Source organism: Telopea speciosissima, chromosome 6 (assembly GCF_018873765.1).
Source record: "Telopea speciosissima isolate NSW1024214 ecotype Mountain lineage chromosome 6, Tspe_v1, whole genome shotgun sequence".
NCBI lineage: Eukaryota > Viridiplantae > Streptophyta > Magnoliopsida > Proteales > Proteaceae > Telopea > Telopea speciosissima.
In genome coordinates this window covers 36,166,152-36,188,846 of record NC_057921.1, presented here as the reverse complement: position 1 = coordinate 36,188,846, position 22,695 = coordinate 36,166,152, and the positions used below count along the sequence as shown (strand labels likewise).

At 39.6% G+C, this 22,695-nt stretch overlaps 3 protein-coding genes across 3 annotated transcripts; 2 read left to right on the top strand and 1 right to left on the bottom strand.

The window, feature by feature from the left end:
• Positions 1-5,371: 5,371 nt before the first annotated feature.
• On the bottom strand, positions 5,372-5,995 carry LOC122665688. Its single transcript, XM_043861839.1, has one exon. The coding sequence runs from the start codon at positions 5,993-5,995 to the stop codon at positions 5,372-5,374; it is 624 nt and encodes a 207-aa protein (XP_043717774.1).
• A 7,266-nt stretch (positions 5,996-13,261) lies between these two features.
• LOC122665687 (stress-response A/B barrel domain-containing protein UP3-like) lies at positions 13,262-14,097 on the top strand (the record flags this gene model as incomplete). Its single annotated transcript, XM_043861837.1, is given in 2 exon segments — positions 13,262-13,738; positions 13,740-14,097. Coding segments are annotated over 2 exon segments (696 nt in total), but the record flags the coding sequence as incomplete, so codon positions are not given.
• A 1,727-nt stretch (positions 14,098-15,824) lies between these two features.
• On the top strand, positions 15,825-16,517 carry LOC122665686. Its single transcript, XM_043861836.1, has one exon. The coding sequence runs from the start codon at positions 15,825-15,827 to the stop codon at positions 16,515-16,517; it is 693 nt and encodes a 230-aa protein (XP_043717771.1).
• Positions 16,518-22,695: the final 6,178 nt, after the last annotated feature.

Below are 22,695 nucleotides of genomic sequence, written 5' to 3'. Positions count from 1 at the left end.
AAGTATCATCACCAGTGCTACGAACCCTTACCAACAGGGATTAAGGTGTTGGATATCTGTGAGAGTACCTATATAAAAGAGAAAAACGTATAGAATTATGTTGCACCGAAAAGGTGATTTTGTGGCTGAATGTCAGAGAAATAAAATGTTATACTGGAATAGTGATGGGTAACTACACAGAGTAATCCCAGAGGTCTGGTCAGGTTGACTATGGAGAGCATGCTTGAGCTGATTGGTCCTCTCCGACAACTCAATGGGTGTATTGTGAGAAGGGGTTAGAAGCCCGAACCAGGGATGCATGTATTGGGGATTGTAGTAGCACTTTTACCAACTTTAGTTGTGATGTTAGGTGGCTAGTTAATAAAATGGGCTGCATCGCATGTAGGACTCATTTGGTTGTGCTTGCATGTGCATTAGGTTATATCATCCTATTCCATCCACTGAACCATTTTTTGTGCCTCATCAGTTATCATTCCAAGTCATGGGCTGATTCTTAGGTTAACCATATGGAAAAAATAATCACAATAGGATATTTAACCATATATATATATTGATGGTTTCTGTAGTATGGAATTTTAGGTTTTATTTAGTTATTTCTTGGTTATGGCGTTGGGGGTGGTGGGTGTTTGATGGGGGATTAAGTTGATTGAAGAGTGAGATAGGCGTTCCCCCTTGTTTCTAATCTATGTTTTGGTTTTGAATCTCATTGGCCTAATGTCACTGATCGCCTTTCGTTTGTCAATGCAGGCAACACCAGTGAAACTAATAAACTTAACGACTTAAATGTTCAAGCTGAAGAATCTGGAGATGATGAGGATGAGATAGACTGGGAGGAAGGGTGACAACTTTATACAGCCTTTCATGAAGTTGGTCTTTAAGAGATCTGTTGGAGAGGGCATGTCTTTCCTCAGCATGCGGTTCAAATATCTATATTTTGGTGCATCAACTGTAACATTGAATTTATGGGTTGGCTCTTTTGTAGAGTGCTTGGTTCCCAAAATCTTCTCACTATGCCCTGCTGGTGTAGTATAAAAGCATTTGGGACCTATACTGGTAATACATCTATGAATGGCGGTGGGTTTTCTTTTGTTTGTTTTACGAGTAGTTGCTTCTATTGCTGATCGGGGAAATATTGTGAAAGCATCTCCATTACAAAATTTATTTTTTAAGTGTAGAAACATAAGAAACAGTCATTTAGCCAACAACTTCTCCTTGTGATGATGTTCCTTTAATTGGTAGCATGGGCCATCCCTTTGTTCTCTGTGCATTGCAGATTAGGTTTTCTGTAGCTCTAAGGGGAAATATGTATGCCTAAACTGGAAATATGTATGCCTAAGCACTAATCATTCTGAAAATTTCAGGCAGGGACAAAAGCATGAGAATGGGGGAAATATATGTGATCTTGGGAAGGTAATGGGAAAAGAAATGTGACCTTTTACTGATGTGAACCATTTGAAATACGAAGAATGAGCATTCTCTGTGTTTTGTGAACTTACTAACTCTAGCTTTTGAGGTACCATTTTGAGACACTTTCATAGCATACTTCGTCCAGTATATTGTTTGTAGAATTCCAAACTTTATTGGTTATATTTTTAAAAAAATTTCTTGATGTGGGACATTCAAGAGTTATATAATAATAATAATAATAATTATATATATATATATATATAGGAGAGGGGTCTATACAGTAGTGTTAAATATATATATATATATAGGAGAGGGGTCTATACAGTAGTGTTGCATATTGACATCAAATAAAATAGGGAGGAAACGTCGGAGTTTATAACAGGGGACTCACAGGTATTAATGACAAGAGAAGAGAGAGAATGTGTGAGAGGACATATGTATAAGGTATTGTGTATACATAATTTTTATCAGTTACACAAGGGTTGTAAGACCAACTGTTTTGGTTTGATAGCATGCATGTGGTTGTATGATTCATGAACAATTGGATTTAAATTTGTGCAAGCTATTGTAGCATTGGACTTGTCCTTTTAGAGCATTTGAACTTCATATGAATTGGAAATCGTGTCTCAGCTTCGTACCAAACTCGGCCTCTTTAAGATCCTTCTTGTATGTCCCAAATTATAGGTTGGCTTGAAGGCTGAGTGTTGTTCAGACCCACAATTTGGATGAGATGGGGGGTTGTTTTGAGTTTCAAGGAGTTCGCACTTCCTACGTAGTTAACCTTAGGTCACATATTCTATAATAAATTAAAACAAACAATATCTCTATTCATCCATTTTAACACATGCGGAAGCAACTTCATTAATTAAAATATTTTCATAATTTACTCAATACTGATGGTAGGAATATATTAATATATAAATATATATACTGTCTATTAGTGAACCAAAAGAGTGATAGGTTCTAACATTAGAACATCAACATCCAAAAGAAAAATAAAACCTATCACATCAACTAGGTGCTCCGCCTCCAAAGTCTTCCACCGTGTACTCCTCACTATCTGCAAAAGAATCCACTTGAATGGGGTGAGCTTGCGCCCAGTGGGGTGCTAAGTACACTATATACACAAGCATGAATAAAGATGAATAAAGAATAAAACAATGAACTATTCAATGTAACCATTATTCATTCCTTTAATTAAGTATGGTCATAATCATTTGTGAACTATGGAATGTGTACACATATTAAGGATTCTTGCTAAAACACTTAACTGAACATGCTCTAGTTTATAACTCATTTTTGTTTTTTGGATAGGTAAGGGGAGATGTAGGATGTGAACCAGGAGCCTTGAACTCAAGACCTCCTGGTAGCAATGGGCCTTTACGCACCACTAGCTACCAAGTGCACTAGGCACTTGACCACTAGTTTATAACTCATTATCTCATTTATTATTTCATTTATTGAAATACATTCTATATAAAATCCAACACTTCTCAAGATGCGCTCAACCCATTCGGGGACCCAACATCTATTGAGATGCAATCAACTCCATTCAAGGATCCAACACCTCTCAAGATGCGCTCAACCCACTCGGGGATCCAACATTTTTTGAGATGTGTTCAACTTCTCTTAAGGAATAATATTGTCATCATCAATTCATTCATTCACAACTTTCATGATACTATAACCATTCATCTTTATTTATGAAAAACTCAATGAATGAATAACCATCTTGATAATTCAATCTCATGCAATTTATATTCATATCATATAATGCATCAATCACTCAATGTTTCCTTATGCATTCAAATCAACTGTAAATTTGCAAATCTATCATGCATAACAATTAACAACCATCATACATGTATTTACAAATATTTCATCACAGTTATAACAACAATAAACCCCCACCTCAAACTTCAACTCCTTCCTTGATCCAAGTGCGTCAAAGCTCGCTTGAATGAAACTCAATCAAAAACACCTATGTAAATAATAATATACATCATTAATATGGCTTATCACATCATTAAAAATATCCAAAAACCCATTGAAAATAGTCCAAGCATGTACAGGGGTCAATCTATCCGTCAAGAAATTTTCAGATTTATTCTGCTGGAATTGCTGAATTTACAAGGAGATTCTGACCCTCTTCTGAGTGGTTTAGGAAAAAACACTATTTCACAAAAGTTGTAGATAATTGAGTCTATTTTCAAATTCCTCTAGAATCAGTTCATTTGAGTTCTAGATGAGGGAGATATGCCCCATGGACAGCATAGAGGTCATTCTGCCAGTAAGAAATTTTTAGATTCGACTCTACTCAGAATACTGAACTTATAATGGGATTTTGACCATCTTCTGAGTGGTTTTGGGAAAAACACTATTTCACAAAAGTTGTAGATAATTGAGTCTATTTTTCAAATGCCTCTATAATCAGGTCATTTGAATTTCAGATGAGGGAGATACGGTCCACGGACTGAACAAAGGTCAATTTGCCAGTTAAGAAATTTCTAGATTTGCATGGAGTTTTCTTCCTAAAGTTCTTCATGGATTCGAATGAGGCCTTTGTTCCAGCTTACAAAACACATTCATGGAACTCTTAATCACTCAAAAACACTTCTAAAAACCTATGCTATCATCCATTAACAAAATCAAAACCATTACATAAGCACATTGCAATAATCAAAGTGATTCACCTTCAAGTTCTTGCTTTTTCTTCTTCAAACTCTTTGAAGCTTCTTTAATGAACAACTCCAGCAACTTTGATTCTTCAATGAACTCTTCAAACAAGACTTTGATTATACATGCAACATCATCATTGCATGATCACACCATAGAAATCCAAGTGATTGAACCCATTGAAGCTTTCTCCCTCCTCTCTTTCTTCCTCTTTTCTTCTTCTTTTCTTTCTTCTTCTTTGGAGAAAAGAATTTTTTTCCAGCTTAATCCCAAATAATCCATTATATACACATGATATTAGTTCTCAATTAAATCTCCAAATGAATGCATAAAGCATAAAACCATCTTAACTAACAACTAACCAAACTAACTAAACTAATTCAACTATAATGGTCATTGTAATAATTCAAATCCTTTTTGAACTTTTCATGATGCCCATGATGAATAGTTCATCAAATAGTGCCTCCACCCAAGAATTGCCCAATAGATTCTCATGCAAGGTCACCAACCTTTTCCCCTCTCTGGTCCTACCCTTGGTCAAGGCTCCTATTAGCCATATGCATCTATTTTTCACTTAAATTAAACCAACCATAATGGCTTTGTTGCAATAAAATAAATCTTCCTTTGAACTTCTAAAATTGCCCATGGTGAATAGTATACTAAATAGTACATCCACTCATATTTTGACCAATAGTTTCTCACGCAAGCTTACGTAACTCTTTCACATTTCAGTTCTACCCTTGGTCAAGGCTCCTATTACCCACATGCATCCATTATTCACTTAAATTAAACCAAACTGAACCAAAATCAAGTCTTGACCCAAAACCATGGGTTGAACCACCCATGACTTAAATTGACCCAATCTACACCATACCATATATAAGAACTCTTACTATATAAGTACTATTCACATATTTACATTAATCAATAACACAAGTTAAGAATTTCACTAGACCATAGTATATATTGCATCAATCAAACTTCATAATTAACAAGACCTTTATATAAATTATTAAAACATTCATTCCTATCATATTATATTATAAAGTACTAAAATATCTCATTAACACCTTAGAAAATCATCAATACAATATATAAAACACAAGGCCTCAAAATTCACATATTATTATATCTTAGGTCATTAACATGCAAATATAGCCAAATATTCACAAAGACATAAAAATATTAATAAACAACAAGTACAATATTAAAATTTTCATAACAAGGAAGGGAGTGTTACATCCTTCCCCCATTAAAAGAATTTCGTCCTCGAAATTGAGCGACGTACCTATGAGCCGAAAAGATATGGATATCTTTTCTGCATCTCGCTCTCATGCTCCCAAGAAACTTCTTGAAACGAATGGTTCTGCCATAGGACCTTCACAAAGGAGATCGTCCGGTTCCTCAAAGCATGCTCCTTGCGGTCCAAGACTTGAACATGAGTCTCTTCATAGGTCAGATCATCTTTGAGTTGGAGCGGTTCATAACTGAGTATATGAGATGGATCAACTATGTACTTTCTTGGTGTAGAGACATGGAATACATTGAGAATCCCAGTTAATGCCGGTGGTAATGCAACCTTGTATGCCACACTACCAACTCTCTCAAGAACTTCAAAAGGACCCACATACTTTGGGCTTAACTTGCCCTTCTTGCCAAATCTCATTACCCCTTTCATTAGGGCTAGTTTGAGAAAAACCATGTCCCCAATTTCAAATTCCATCTTCTTTCGCCTGGCATTTATGTAACTCTTTTGTTGGCTTTGAGCTGTAGATATTCTTTGCCGAATCAACTTCACCTGGTCATGAGTTTTCTGAATTATCTCTGGGCCAAGGATCCTTCTTTCTCCAACTTCATCCCAATATAATGCTGATCTACATTTCCGATCGTATAACGCCTCATAAGGTGCCATGCCAATTGTAGCTTGGAAGTTATTATTATAAGCAAATTCCACCAATGGTAAATTTGCCCTTCTTGCCAAATCTCATTACCCCTTTCATTGGGGTTATTTTGAGTTTCAAGGAGTTCGCACTTCTTCCCAACCATGTGGATTAAATAAAACCATTGTCAATATTGGCAAACAAGACATCACTAAGGCTGTGTTTGGATGCCAAGAAAAGAAAAAAAATATATATATGACAAAAATCATGGTGACTCAATGATTGATTTATGCCTATCTCTCTCCTTAAGGCTATGTTTGGAAACCAAGAAAAGAAAAAACATAATGAGACAAAAAAACATGATGACACAAATCTACTCAAATTAAAAAAAAAAAACTTTTTCTTTTCTTGGCTTCCAAACATAGCCTAAATTAATATATTTTTTATTTTTTTTATTGGCTTCGAACTGTAGCCTAAGGGCTGATCAGAGTATCTAAAAAGAATCAAGATTGAAAGAAGAGAATCCACCAGATGGTTAGATGTGACTCTTTTATGCAGCCTGGCCCTTGCTCCTAGATATAGAGGGGCACCAAATGACCATCCTGCCCCCAAAGCCTGAAATCCCACCCCTGTTGATGTTTTGGTGCATACTCTCATAATAGCCCCTGTACTTCACAAGGGCCACACTGCCTATTAGGGAATCATCTCTCTATGATTTAAATGCATGTGATTGAACTTACGCTGCCTTTTAGGGAACCCTCTCTCTCTATGATTTAAATGCGTTTGGTTTAACTTTGGTCTAACCTACATATGTACAAGCACAAAAAAAAAAAAAATCCTACTTATGTACTAGGCTGTGTACATGCTTTGCGTGTAGATTATATACTGGTTATCAAAATTGAAAATTCTTTGCCTGTTTAGAGGGATTATTTTTTTATTATCAAATTTTTTTTTGACTTGTCAAATTCTAAATTAGAATGAATTTAATAACATAAAAAGGTAACCATTATAAGAATGAGTATAAAACACTCTCACAAAAGATTATATCCAAGGTTTAATATTTCGCGATATCTCGATATCTCGGGCCTACCGAGATATCCGAGATACCCGAAATATCTCGAAATATGACCGAAATATTGCATTTTTTTTGCAATATTTCGGGGGTCCATCTCAGGGGGTATTTGGCCATATCTAGGCCTGAAACTTCATGGACAGCCTTATTTAAGCTTAATAAACACATTTAAACCATAAAATTGAAAAAATATGAATTCAAATTGTTGTTTTGGGCTTGCACCCTTGATTGACATACGGTCGCCGACCCTAATGTATAAATAGTTAAATACATATAGATTAGGCAGTTAATATTTAATAATAGTATTTAACTTCATCACGTATCAAGTTAAAGCCAATACACATTGATGAGTACCATGATTCTCATAAACTCCATAATATTCAATAACTCAAAACTCAATAGCTCAAATGCTTAAAGCCTTAAAGGTAATACACTAAGTGTCAAAGTCACAAGACTCGCAAGTCACAACTCACAAGTTCATAGATCAATGAAATCACAACTTAAATTACAAATTACAAGTGCTAAACTACTAATAGTAGTTGCTGTGCCTCCCTGGATCAATCCCACTCATGCCTCGCTGGAGTCGATGTCCATTGCTCTCTGTTTGAAGGACATATGTGGACCACGGTATAGAATCGGAGAAGAAACGAGTGTAGTCATCCACAAGTGTCACGTAAATGGAATCATCAACATACTGTAGGTAACCTATCCTAGGATATAAGCTAGGGTTACCAATTGATCCAGTCCGTGGAGAAGATGATCCACTGTGATATGATGTTGGCGCCGGGGCAAGAGGCGATGGCATTGGCTGTATGTATGGCTGGTGAGGTTGGTAGCTAGGTCTACTAGGGTATGCAAAGATGTTATCTACAAAAGATGATCCAGTATGTCCCTGGGACTGGGACTGGGACTGGTAGTCATAGTCCCCTACCCCACTAAACTGCCCATATGATGATGATCCATATCCATATCCATCGTAAGGTTGTGATGCACCATAATCCGATGCCAATGGAGTGGTATGTGCGTCAAAAGATGGGGCACACCAATGTCCAGTCGGTCCTCCCTCCCTATCACCCATACTCAAACGACCAACAGAGCTAGATAGGTTATCAATGTCCATGTGATCAGGTTGCAACTGTATTTGTCGACCCCTACGCTTCCTGTTGTATGTATGTAGGGGGCCTCTTGAGGGTGGGGGTGCGGGGGCACGTGCTCCGTGGTCCGTATCTTGTGTGGCATGATCAAACTGTGTCTCTCCAGTGAATCGGAGTGGCTCTACAGGTGCCGTATCCTGGGCCTCCTGGTCTACCACATAACGCTCTCGCATGCCGTCAAATTCTTCACCAACATCACCACCACCAACATTACCACCACCAGCATCACCATCACCACCACCAGCATCACCATCATCACCATCATCACCATCATCACCATCATCACCATCATCACCATCATCATCATTTGAGGACTTAGACCAGTCTTCATCATCAGCAACATTGCCACCAGTGGGCTGGAATGGTATGGGTGAGGCTTTCCTTGCATGTATCTGACTCTCGTCAGCCATATACTCGTCCACATCAGCACCAATCTCAGAAGCTATCATGGGGTCGGGCCTACCTCCCTCCTCATCCAACACTGGCTCACCTCTATCCCTCACCCAATCCACAATAGGGTCCTCATCGTCTGAGTCAACTTGAAAGATGTCAGCTAGATCAATGGTGCCCCTTTGTCCCTCATGTCCCATGCGTATGTGTTGTAGTTTCAGCCTCAAGTTGTAGTGCACATATACCATGTCAGATAAACGTTGAGACCCCAATCTGTTGCGTCTCTTGGAGTGGATGAGTGCAAAGGTACTCCAGTTCCTCTCACAACCAGATGTAGAACATGTTTGGGCAAGGACTTTAATTGCTATTCTTCTTAAGTTTTCAGTCGATTTCCCATACAACACCCACCATTCAGCTGCATTACAAGTTTACAACAAAAAAAAAGTGTCAAATGTTGTTTCAACTTTCAAATTTCAATACATATGTAATTTAAAACTTAAAAGAATTACCAGCATCACCACGTGCTCTGCCTTGTATCGCAGCCTCAGTTCCAAAACTTCCCAATGCATCCCTAAATACCTTGATCTACACCCATGTGAAAAATTAGTAAATACTTCTTCACTACTTATTTGAAAGCATCAATATTTGAGTTTCCACATGAACTCACCTCATTGTTGCAAATTGCTTGTAGTGCATCATCTGGCTCCAACTTCTTCACTACTTGTTTCACAGCATCAATAAGTTGAGTTTTCAACCCAAGCCTATTGTTATATTGATACTTAGGGTTCAAGTAATATGCTGAAATATGACATATAGAATAGAGGTATTGCCAAATGCATATGTAATTAGTAAATAATAATACTATGAATTAGTAAACATAAAACAAATTTACTCACCAGCCTTATGCAGTGGATGCAAAAGTTGATTCTCCCAGCGAGCATTTATGATATCTAAGAAGTGTTTGCTACTGCGAGGAGCCACACTATAGACACTATCTTTCATCAAGTCTATTGCAGCATATAGGACTGGCATGGTTGGGCCCTTCAGAGCGGAGTCAACAACATGTAAAACTTTAACTACTGGCTCCAAAACTTTCTCACCACTTTGCTTAGTTTGGTCCAAAAGTCCTTAGATGACATCGTTGCTTGTGCTTCCCTCCCATTTGCAGTCTTGGAACCCTTCTATTCAAACCAATCCTCAGAAGCAAACATGCTTCTCAGCCCGGCCTTCTTTGTCTCAATGCTTTTGAGGGCAATGTAATTGGTGGAAAATCTTGTGATGCTAGGCCTAACCAAATCACCCCCACATTTTTTTCTCAATAGATTGAGTGCATAGGAGTGGTTGTATACAAAGTTGGTGACTTGTCTTGCACTTTCAACTACAGTCTTCACCAACTTTAACTTTCCCATATCTTTTAGCATTAAGTCAATGCAATGTGCTGCACAAGGAGTCCAGAAGAGCCGGTACTTACTATTGTTCATCATCTTCTCACCGGCTAGCTTGAAGTTACTTCCATTGTCCGTTACAATCTGGACAACATTCTCAATACCCACATCTTTTTCCACTACTTCCTTTAACAATCTGTAAATATATTTTGCATCCTTTATCTCTTTGGATGCATCCACAGATTTGAGGAACACTTCCTCCCATCACAATAAACCATGAAATTGATGATGGACTTTCTTGTAGGCCCAGTCCATCCATCTGCCATTATAGTCACCCCATATGTCTCCCACATATTCCTCATCTCACTAATGTACTCATCAATCTCACTCTTTTGTTGAGGTAGATAAACATTCATTACCTCATATAGGGTGGGGCCCTTGAATCCTGGGCCAGCCTCTGCAATGGTATCTATCATGGTATCATAATGGGGGCCTTGTGCAGTGTTTCCTGGGATGGTATGGTATAGCATCCACTTAGCTATTGATTCTTTAACCAATCCCTTCATCCCCTTCCATGCTCCTTTGATTCTGGGTTGACTGCTTCCTTTCTTCTTATGCTATTTAAGATCAGATGTTGATGGTGGTACTGATACTGGTAGAGGTGTTGGGGCTACCCTCACACTTGGTGATCTTTTAAAAGGATTCAAAGATCTAGGACCTCCAGAACTGCCAGCTCCTCCACTACCCCCTACTCTTTATCTCTGTTGATCATCTTGAAAACTTACTCTACTCCTTGAAACAGTCCGCCTAAAATCCCTAGCCTCCTCCGCTGTTTGTATGTCATCAGGTACTGCAATGTCATCATCATCATCAGAGGAGTCATCATCATCATCATCATCATCATTGTATCGTCTTCCTCCTCCCATCGAACTCCTCACTATATCCTCAAGTTGTTCTCTTATCCTTTGCTTGTCAGTCTTCCTCTTCTTCTTTCCCCTCAAACTATCACCAATCTCCCTGGCTACTTCAGTAGGGACCATATGACAACCTACAACATCTTTAGATCCTCCAGTCAGATGTTGTTTAAGTCTACTGGACCCACCTCCCATAAATTGCATGTGACAATAGTTACATATAGATTTTCTCTTGTCCCCATCAATGGGAGTGCCATGTAACCATGCAATGTCACCCTTATGCTGGCTGGCTGGTCTCTCTTGTTCCCTCTGTTCTCTTTGTTCCCTCCGCCCCCTTTGTTGACTAATTTTTCCCACCTTTTGCTTGCCCTTCGCACGTTGTCTATCACGATCCGTCATAATGATACTTGTTTACTGCATGTAAGTAACACAAATAATTAAAAAACTTAATGTAGATGCACTTCAATTGACACTTTTAGATTACTAATACACTTGTATAGTTATTTAATATTTTTTTCCTAACCCTTATATTTTTCACATAATTAAAACCAATTTTTTATATATAATGTTAATATAAGTATTGACCTAACACAACAAAACCAAAAATTAGTAAACATAATATACATGTAATGCATTTCAAAACATATAGAAATAAGTTTCATATTTTTTCATTATTTTTTAAACTTAAAACTCATATTTTTCCTTATTTATTTTTGTTTTTTTAATTTTTTATATATTTTTTTTAATTTTCAAAAATTAAAATAATTATTTAAGAGCAGAAAAATAAATCCGACACTGTGAAGCCGTAGATCGGCCATTGGTGTCTAACATATATTTAATTCATTACCATCTAAGTCATATTGCCCCTAATTATTTCCTATTTTAGTTGTAGGAAAATGAATTTTTAAAACCAGAAAAAAAAAAAAAAATACATATGGAAAAAAAATTTCGACACCGTGAGGCTGTAGATCGGCCTCCGGTGTCTAACATATATTAATATCATCAACATCCAACAACATTTGTACAAAGCATTTTAAAAAAAAATAGTTTTAGAGAAATAGAATTTATCTTAAATAGTGAAAATAGGCTTGGATGATGAGGTTAGATGACCCTCCGATGTCTTCCCAGCGACAAAGAGCTTCAACAATGTTTGGATGATGCTTGGAAGGGAGGAAGAAGAGCAAAAAATGAGGAAGAAGAGACAAAAATAGAGTTTCAGCAGCTCTCGGTCGAAATATCGACCAAGAGCTGCGAAATATGGTATAAAATGGCCCCTCACGTGACACTATTTGTCACTTTTTCAATATCTCGCGATATATCGTGAGGTCCACAATATTTCGTCGATATCTCACAATATATCGATGAAATATTATATTTTTTGGTTTCGGATTGGTTTCGTATCTCGGACATGTCGAGATATACGAAATTTGACGATATATCGCTGAAATTTCATGAGATTTTCAACCATGATTATATCCATACCCATGTAACAAGAATGTGTCATCTAGTTTATATAACATGAGAATGCATGCATTTCTGATGGTGGCTGGGCAACTCATCAATTGGAAAGTAGAACATCACCTATTGGGTCAATATGAAAAAAATCAAGTCCACACACATAATAAGTTGATAACCCTATTTGTATCGGGTTTTAGCCAGTGTAAGCCAACATCAACCGAAGATACTCAAGTTTGGTCAAGTCATATCCAATGCTTGAACCCCATTTCTAAATCATTGGTAGGTTCTTATTGCAGGAGGTGAGTTTGATTGTTTATCGATCTGAATTGAACTAATAAGGGATGAGCTTTTAGCTCAGTCGCGGGCCTCCACCTAGTGGAAGTGGTATAAGTCCAGGGAGTCAAGGGTTCGACTCCTACCCCCCACCCTTCTTGACATATAGTAGTACTAGTAGGTAGGTTTAAGAAGTGTGGTCTTGAGCCCCCCTGTTGGCCCCTAGTGGGTCCCTTATTTGGTCCCTCCTGGATCCCCCTCTGGCTTAGTCACCGGCCTCCATCCAGTGGGAGTGGTATAAGTCCAAGGAGTCGAGAATTTGACTCCTTCCCCACATACTTCTAGACATATAATAGTACTAATAGATAGGTATAATAAGTGTGATCTTGAACCCCCTTGCTGGCCCCTAAGGGTCCCTTATTTGGCCCCTCTCGGGTCCTTGTCGGGCTCCAATATGGGCCCAACAAAAAAAGAAAGAAAGAATTAGAGTAATAAAGAATTTCAGGGCTTGACCTTTTTTTTTGGGGAAAATATCATTCCTAAAAACATGCCATTAAGTGATGATGTGGCATATACAAAATTTATAAAAACCCCAAAATGTCTTTAATATAATTATATTTTAATTTTACCCTCTCCTATTTTCCCAATTTTCCCCTTTCGCTCTTCATCGTCAACTTCTCCGGCCAAAATATCTGCCCAAACCATAGAACACATCGTTCTCTTCAAGATCAAAGATGAGACAGAGCCATCGAAGATCAACTCCATGATGAATGGTTTGAATGGTCTGAAATCTCTCAATCAGGTTCTCCACCTCATTGCCGGGTCAATACACAGGAATCGATCTACTGCTTTCGCGTTCACGCATATGTTGCACAGTACGTACAACACCAAAGAGGACTTGAACGGCTATGCTGTACATCTGGAACACGTAAAAGTCGTGAAAGAGTTAAGTTTGCCCATCTGTGATGACATCATGGCAGTCGATTGGGTCGCCGATCTCGATGGCCCAATAGTTTCCCAGCCCGGCGCTGTGATGCGGCTGACCTTCTTGAAGTTGAAGGAGGGTTCAGGGGATACCGAGAAAGGACAGGTATTGGGAGCTATTGGGGGTATAAAGGAAAACTTTTCCTTCCATTAATCAGCTTGGCTTTGGGGAGAATTTCTGGCCTGCAAGGGCAAAGGGGTTTTCGATTGCATCACTTATGGTCTTTCCTGGACTGAACGAATTAGATGCTTTGGATTCGAACGAGGAGATGGTGAAAGCACAGAAGGACAAGGTTAGACACTTACTGGAGAGTGTCATCGTTATCGATTATGCTCTCCCGCCGTCGCAAACTGCTAACCTTTGAAATGAGCTTCCGTTGAGGTTGAGGTTGGGGTTTAATTGTTTCTTCTTGTCTCGAACCCTTCTCTTTTTCTTCTAATAACCTAGTGTCTGGGGCTACTGTGATATGATTTTGTTTGAAGTAATGGATGAAGTGTTGGTTATACAACGAATTCTCCTGACCCTAAATTGGAAAATCTACGATTTTAACATTATATGCGAGTATCGGCAGTGTCAATTCATGTTTGAGTAATTAGATTATATCGTCCCTATAATGTTAATTTACTATTTCTTTAGTTTTGAGACATTTGTTGCACATCTTGATTTGGAACTTTGAATGCTGGTTGTATTAAGTGGGGTAGGTTCATCGTTTTATAGATGGGTTTAACACTCGTCTCTCTTTCGGATTGAATTTTTCCTTGATCTCTTCTTTGGGTAGCCTTGTAATACTATCTGGTATTACCATGAATTTCTCCAGTTGGGTCTAGTTTGGAGGGCGACCCCAACTTCCTTGTACACACTTGGGAGCAGTGACTCGTCTGCTCTCTCCATGATCCCCGCCAGGTTTACAAGCATCAATGTTACTGGGGTTTCGCAGAGGGGTTTCGGCGGTGGCGGTGGTGGTGGTGCTGGCGGTGGAAGAGTGGTGGCGATGATGGTGGTGCTGGCAGAAGAAGAAGTGGTGATGGTGATGGTGTTGGCGGAGGAAGAAGAAGAAGAAGAAGATGGAAAAGGGAAAGTAGGGGTGGGCAAAATTGGAATATAATTATATTAAGGGCATTTTGGGGTTTTACAAATTTTGTACATACCACGTCATCATTTAATGGCGTTTTTTAACGGTTAGGGTACGGTTGATAGAATCTTTATACAGTAAGGGAGATAATGGCGTTTTTTAACGGTTAGGGTACGGTTGATAGAATCTTTATACAGTAAGGGAGAAAATTGTCATTTTTTAAAACTTAGGTATTTGATTGATATTAAAGAAACTTAGAGGGGAGGGGATGATATTTTTCCCTTTTTTTTTGGGTTCTTTTTTGGATTTTGAAAGAAAAAATTCTCTTGCTCATACAAATCAAATAAATGGTAAGTCTCCTATTTTAGAGTTGATTTAGAACTGCTAGACTAATCCCAATCCAGCCACAAAAACACTACCTAGATCATTATTCAAGGTAAGTTTTGAGAAGACAAAATACGATCTAATGAATAATCCAAATACCTTGAATGGACAAGTTATTGAAGTATACAATACTCAATCACAACCCAACATTGAATTATTATACGCTTGTATAGTGGTACTATAGTTAGTAAGTTCGGGTACGACAATAATACAGGATCGGATACGTACAAGAATTAATCGATATATACAACAATAGTTCATTTTAAAAAATCCGATGCAATAAAACACGTACGGCAATTAATTGGTACGTGTTTATTACGTGTTTTAATACGATTACTCTGAAATACTACAGGAGCAAAAATACGTGTTTATCTTAGTAAAAATCAATGAAAAAACTGATTTTTTTGTAACTAAATTCAATTCTTCTCATGCATTCATGAACACTTGATACCCCCTTTTCTTCAACATCTATCTTCCCAACCTATTCAGTACAAAAATTATTCTCCACCTTTCTGGTGTGTGTGCTTTCGTCCTCCTTTTGGAGTTTGTTTCAGTTTTCTCTTCAAGCATGAGCCTCAACCCGCTACCTCTTCCCTCTCCATCTCCGTCTGCACCTTTACCACCCTCCCCCCCCTGCACCCTCTCGGCTAGGATGATGATTACTATGAGGATGATGATACCTTCTCGGTGGGGGACGAGTTCGAAGACACGCATTGTGAGAATCTCATGCTGGCTGGACATATCTTGGCGGGGAGAAGGTATAGACGACAGTCGATGACGGAGGCGTTAATAGCTGCATGGAATACCACTTCGCCGGTTATCGTCTCGAACCTGCTGCAGGATACCTATTTGTTCAAGTTTGAACACCAGTTGGACGTCTACAATGTGCTTCAGGAAGCACCGTGGTCAGTTGCGGGGAATCTTATCGTTCTGGAGCGCTGGAGGGCAACTATGGATTGGACTTTCTCCTCTACTGAGATGTGGCTGCAACTTCACGACATACCAGAGGAGCTACATGATCCTGATCTCATTACAAGGCTGGCACATAAGCTCGGAGAAGTGTCAAGAGTACAGTATATTAATGGAGTTCGCGGTGGACAGAGGCTGAAGTTCTATAGGGTCCACACTAGAGTTGATGTCACTAAGCCTCTCAGGCGATCTCTGAAAATTAAAAGAAGAAGTGGAGTGGACCAAGCTGCAGAGATCAAGTACGAGAGATTACCGCTGTTCTGTTACTACTGCGGATATTTGGGACACGATGAACAAAGGTGCAGGGTTCTGTTTGAAGACGAAACGAGTCATCGCGCATCTCATCACTGTGATCCAGTTGTTCCTTGTTCGGAGTTCTTGCGCCGGCGATTTATGCCATATCTACGGTGCCCCGCTCCAGGTGCTCGCCTGGTAGAGCATGCCATGACTATCTTCCCAAAGGCCTCACCCCCTCAGACGACTCCCCGGCAAAGCTAGGGCCGGCGAGTTTCTGCCCGTTCGGCAAGAGAAGCCCGACCAGCACCAGTGCCCTTTCAGTCCTCTACGTCCCCGTCTATGCCACGTCAGCCGCTACCCCCATTCACGCAATCTCAACTCCCTAATTCCCAGACCCTACCATCCATAATCCCAACTACCTTAACGCAGAATCCGCCCATTGCATATCCAACCATACCAAATCACCTTAGTGTCTCACCCCTAGATGTTTACATTCCCCCACATGTTACCCACCCAAATCTCACTAATCCAATCAACCGAAAATCCTGGAAACCAAATTTTATCCATGTTCAACCGTATACCCCAAACCCCTGAAGTGATCCAAGCACTCACGGCCCTCCTCCCTCACCTTTCGGTCACCCCTTTTTCAAACCAAACCCTTGAACCAGTAAACCAACCACCTATTTCTCTAAACCTTTCACCGAACCAAGAGCCATATAACTCGAACCGGCGAACTCAACCTGCCAAAAGACTTCGTCTCTCTTCTGAGGATCACAGTGAAGCTGAACATTCTGATATGATTACACCTGATGACTATGAAGGCTCGGCTCATTTTTTAGCACATCCCCCCGTGGACGCTGGCGTGGACCAGCTCCAAGGGAGACAATGAAGCTTCTTGGGTGGAACTGTCAAGGGCTGGGGAGACCCTCGACAGTTCGGGCCCTATTGCATCTCCTGCGTAAAGAGAGTCCGGATGTGGTATTTTTAATGGAGACAAAGTGTCGAGTTGGGGTGATTGAGAAAATTAGACGGAGAGGGTTGTATCATGGTGTTACTACTGTAGAGCCAGCTGGTGCCGTAGGTGGACTGGCACTTCTTTGGAAGGAAAATGTGCAACTGGTGGTTCGATCGTCTGATCCGAATTTTATTGATACGGAGGTCAGTATGGCTGATATTGAGCCTTTTTTCCTTACTTGTGTATACGGAGATCCTATTAAACATCAGAGAAAGGCTGTTTGGGATCGTGTTAGTGCGCTTCATAGTCAGCACCAGAGGAGCTGGTTGTGTTATGGGGATTCCAATTCCCATCTCTCATGGCAGGACAAGGATGGTGGGTCGCGGAGAAATTCAAAGGATATTGATATTTTTAGAGAATTTCTGGACAAGTGTGATTTCCTTGATCTTGGGTTCCAAGGACCCATGTACACCTGGAACAACAAGAGAAAAGGCCAAGATAATATCAGAATTAGGCTTGACCGCGCTTTATGCAACCCTTCTTGGCTGCAGTTATTTGGCAATGCCACAGTGTTTGTTAAGCCTGCAATCAGCTCAGATCACTGTCTCATTTTACTGGACACCGATGGTGTGAAACTCACAGGTAAAAGACCCTTCCGCTTTGAATCAATGTGGATGCTCCACAAAGATTTTAAGAATGCAGCTATAAAGGCCTAGTCGTCATCTACCACCGGTTCAGTGGGGCAGCAGGTTGTGCGGAAGATCCAAAACTGCAGGTCTATTTTTACAAGGTGGAACAGGGAGGTGTTCGGCAATGTCCAAGAAAACATTAAAAGGCTCAAGGCCGATCTGGAGCATGTGCGGAGTCTCCCACCATCATGTTATTCACAACACAAAGAAGAGGAGGTACATGATCTGTTAGAGGAGGAATTGAGAAAAGAGGAGGAAATGTGGTGCCAAAAATCCAGGGTGGACTGGCTGAAGGGAGGGGACAAGAACACTGCTTTCTTCCATGTCTCCACACTTAGGGGGAGAAGACAGAGAAACAAGATCTTGAAGCTGAAATCTCCAAATGGGCAGTGGTCGACATCGGATTCTCAGGTCAATGATATTTTATGTAATCATTTTAATGCACTGTATGCTTCTGAACCTGTTAATGTGAACTCTTTAAATTTGGTCTTGGAGTATGTTCAGCCGGTGGTTACTAATGAGTTAAATGATTCCTTGAGCGCACCCCCCTCTATTGAGGAAGTTAAGTCGGCCCTTTTTGCTATGGCTCCTTTGAAATCTCCAGGTCCTGATGGATTATCTCCTACCTTTTATCAGAAATAGTGGGATCTGGTAAAGGAGGATTTGTTTGCACTAGTTACAGATTTTTTCAGGACAGGTGTCATCCCTCTTGAGCTGAATAAAACCTACATCTGCCTCGTTCCAAAGGTTAGTGCCCTTGAATCGGCTGATCAGTTCAGACCTATCAGTTTGTGTAATATTGCCTTTAAGATCATTACAAAACTGGTGGCTGACCGGCTGAATGGAGCATTGGACCAAATGATTGCACCATCACAATCGGCTTTCATAAGAAACAAGCTGATATCAGATAATATTTTGGTGGCCCATGAGGTGTTTCATTACATCAGGAAACAGAAGAAGGGTAAAAATATGTTCCTAGCACTAAAGTTGGATATGCGGAAGGCGTACAACAGGTTAGAATGGAACTTCATTAAAGGTATGCTGCTTAAACTGGGCTTCAATCAATTCTGGGTTGATCGAGTTATGATGTGCATCACTACTGTTTCCTATAATTTGCTTATAAATGGCTGTATCAAGGGTGCTATTTCCCCAACTAGAGGGATCAGGCAAGGTGATCCAATCTCCCCTGCCATATTCATTTTGTGTTCCCAAGCCCTTACTTCCATCATTAGACATGCTGAATTGGAAGGCAATTTTCACGGAATCAGAGTGAGGCATAGGGGTGATCCCATCACCCTTTTATTATTTGCAGATGACTATTTGCTGTTTGCACAGGTCAGACTTGAAGAAGTTAGCTCTCTCAAAGAGTGCCTGGATCTCTATTGTGAAGCAACGGGGCAAGCCATTAACCTGCAAAAATCAAGTGTTACATTCAGCCCAAACACTCATGAAAGATTCAAGAGGTGGTTCTCAAGAATTCTGAAGGTAAGGCATGGAGACGGCCCCTCAAAGTACTTGGGCCTTCCAACAGATTTTGGGGTGTCAAAGAAGTTTATTTTTGATGAGGTGAAAGAAAAGACCCTATACAAATTGCAAGGTTGGAAGGAGAAATTGCTTTCCCATGCAGGGAAGGAGGTCCTATTGAAGGCTGCAGTAGCTCCAATGTCAAACTTTGCGAGGTCTCACTTTAAGTTGCCTGCTTCATTTCATGACTCTATTCAGAAAGCATCTTCAAGCTTTTACAGGGGTGACACAACTGAACATAAGAAAATTCACTGGATGTCTTGGAAGAGGTTGTGCAGGCCAAAATCAAAGGGAGGGATTGGTTTCAAGGATACAAAGTTGCAGAATCTTGCTCTCCTTGCAAAGGCAGCGTGGCGCTTATGGTCCTCACCCAACTCTTATTGGGCTCATTTTTTAAAGTCTATTTACTTCCCACGTACTGAGTTTTTGAAAGCAAAGCTGGGCAATCGTCCCTCTTGGGGTTGGAGAAGGTGGGTAGGAGAGTCCTTGAAGAGGGTTTGTTGTGGAAGATTGGAGATGGTGCGAGTGTCAATATATGGGGGGACCGGTGGATACCCTCCTTGACTGATTTTAAACTCCAGTCTCAACGACCAGATGGGTGCAATCTCAAGCTGGTTTCGGAGCTCATAGATCTAGTGAACCGGTCATGGAATACAAACATTTTGCACAGATTTTTTCAACCAGGAGATGTTGATGCGATCCTAAAGATTAAACTCAGTTTATTTGAAAGTGAAGATTCGCTAGTGTGGGGTGCCTCGCGGAATGGGCAGTTCACGGTTAAGTCTGCCTATTGTCTGCTTGTTAAGAAAGAGGTGGAGAAAAATAGGGCTAGAGCTTCCTCCTCAAGATCTCATGCCTGGGATCGTGTTCCTGAGCATATTTGGAAACGCATTTGGGCGATTCAAGCACTTCCAAAAATTAAGAGTTTTTTCTGGAGAGCATGCAATGATGCGCTTGCTACAGGTGAAGGCTTAGTTTCTCGACAGTTGCAGGTTGACTCATCGTGTGCAAGATGTGGTGCACAGTTGGAAAACAGTGACCATATAATCCTTGATTGCCCATTCGCAAGGAATGTTTGGTTTGGATGCTCCTTACAGTTCACTCCTCCACCGAACCCAAGGCTTACTGATTGGATTGGAAGTTGGGATGCATGGTTTCGTGCCGATAAGTGCAAGGCGAGAGAGTCTCTTTCTAGAGCTTCGTTTATTGGCTGGTACTTGTGGAGAGCCAGAAATGAGCTTGCGATCAATGGAAAGAGCTGGACTCCGGCTGATGTTATTTCCCTAGCTGAGAATGCCTTTATTGAGTTTTCTGGTGCTACAGGAACTCCTACTGGAGTTAGAAACGCTAGTATTATGGGTGAAAGCAGGTCCTCTCTTAAGTGGATTCCACCTCCTGTAGGAGAAGTAAAGGTGAACTGCGATGCAGCTTTGGAGGTGGGGAGTTCCAGAGGGGGTTTGGGCTTGGTGTTTAGAGACCACATGGGTTCTCTGAGGAAGGCAGTTTCAGTCCCCATCAGACTCAGTTCAGTGCTGCAGGGGAGATCCTTGCTATCAGGTCTGTGTTAACAATAGCTTTGGAAGAAGGGTTCTCTAAGCTCCAGGTGGAAACCGACAACAAGGCTGCGGTTGAGTTTATTCAAAGTTCTAGTAGGTCACCCCCGATGGAGGTGGTGGATGTTCTCTCTGATATCCAAAGGCTCTCTGCTTTATTTTCCTCTATCAGTTTTTCATATATTCCAAGGAATCTAAATATTGTTGCGGATACCCTGGCAAGGAAGGCATTGTCTCTTGTGTGTGAGACAGAGTGGCCACTTTCCATTCCATGCCTTCATGATTTATGTATGAACGAGGTCATTGGTTGTACACACCCTAGAAATCAGTAAAATTCCCCTTTACCAAAAAAAAAAAAAAAAAAACCAATATGGCTTTCTAATTTGAAATCATTCCCCAATCCTTTGGATCTCTACATCTAATATTAATTAAGTTTAACCATGTCTATCAAAACAAATGTTGATAGGTAATCCATCAACCACAATCTACCATAGTAAATAATGGCATGTATGAGTAAAAAACAATAATAATAAGTAGACAACCAATTAATACGACATTTAATACAGCGATTAATACATAAATATGTATTAATACAACAATTAATATGGCATTTAAATTTAGGTTTTAGTTTTTTATTTTGTTTAATTAAATTAAAATACATAAATATGTATTAATACAGCAATTAATATTGCATTTAATACTGCGATTAATACAACTGCTTTTAATGTCGCGTACGGAATTAAACTCCCCAATAGAGTATGGTAAGAGTCGGGAATTTGAATTATATGGCCGGATATGGCAATTAATACGATAATTAATATGTGAACTTATAACTATGAGTGGTACCATGAAATCATACTTCTGCGATATCTCTCTTTAATATGATTTGCCTCAATCTACCATAGGTAACCATGTTGGTGGAAGGTGTTGGATATGTGTCCATTAAACCCAAAATTAGTATTTTGATTGATATTTATTCTCGTAATGAGTAATAATTTGTACCTTAAGGTTTGATTTTTAAAATGTTCACAAATGGAAATATGTGTGAATACTCATATGTTATGTGAATCGAACAGGATCATTTCATGGAGTCTTGCATTGTAGACTGTCTACTATATTTTTACACAGGATTTTCATGATTGGTGTATGTGTGTTTTGGTGTACTAAAGGTTAATGCCAATAGTGGCTAATTATCGTGTGCTAGATTCATGACGTTCATCTGCGATTCTTAATAAGGAATCTATTTCTTGAATAGGAAGAATATCAAGTTGGATTCCATTGAACTATGATTGGACAAAATTTCAAACTCAGTGTTAAGTTTTTACAAATTGATTTTAAATATTATTATTTAATTTATTATATTTAAAATATTTTTCCAAAGTTTTACATCCAGTGCACAGTTGAGATTCTCTGATTAAAAAGTGTTAGATAGATTAGGGTTTTTAACTGTGTTAATAATCCATGCCCGATAATTTGTCAGGTTATATTAAGTGGAGGGACTAAGAGGTATTCTTTAGCCAGTATGTGGGTTTATATTATGACCCGCTTAGGGTTAAACGATTGATAAAAAGTTTTGCAATCACTTAAGTTGCAGTAATTTTTTTGTAATTGAGAGGTGGACTACAACAACTAATTGGATCACCCTAGCTATAGGATCCCATCTTGCCTTATGGGCCCCACTCAGATTAGGATTTTCCCCCTCTTTATAATGAGACTAT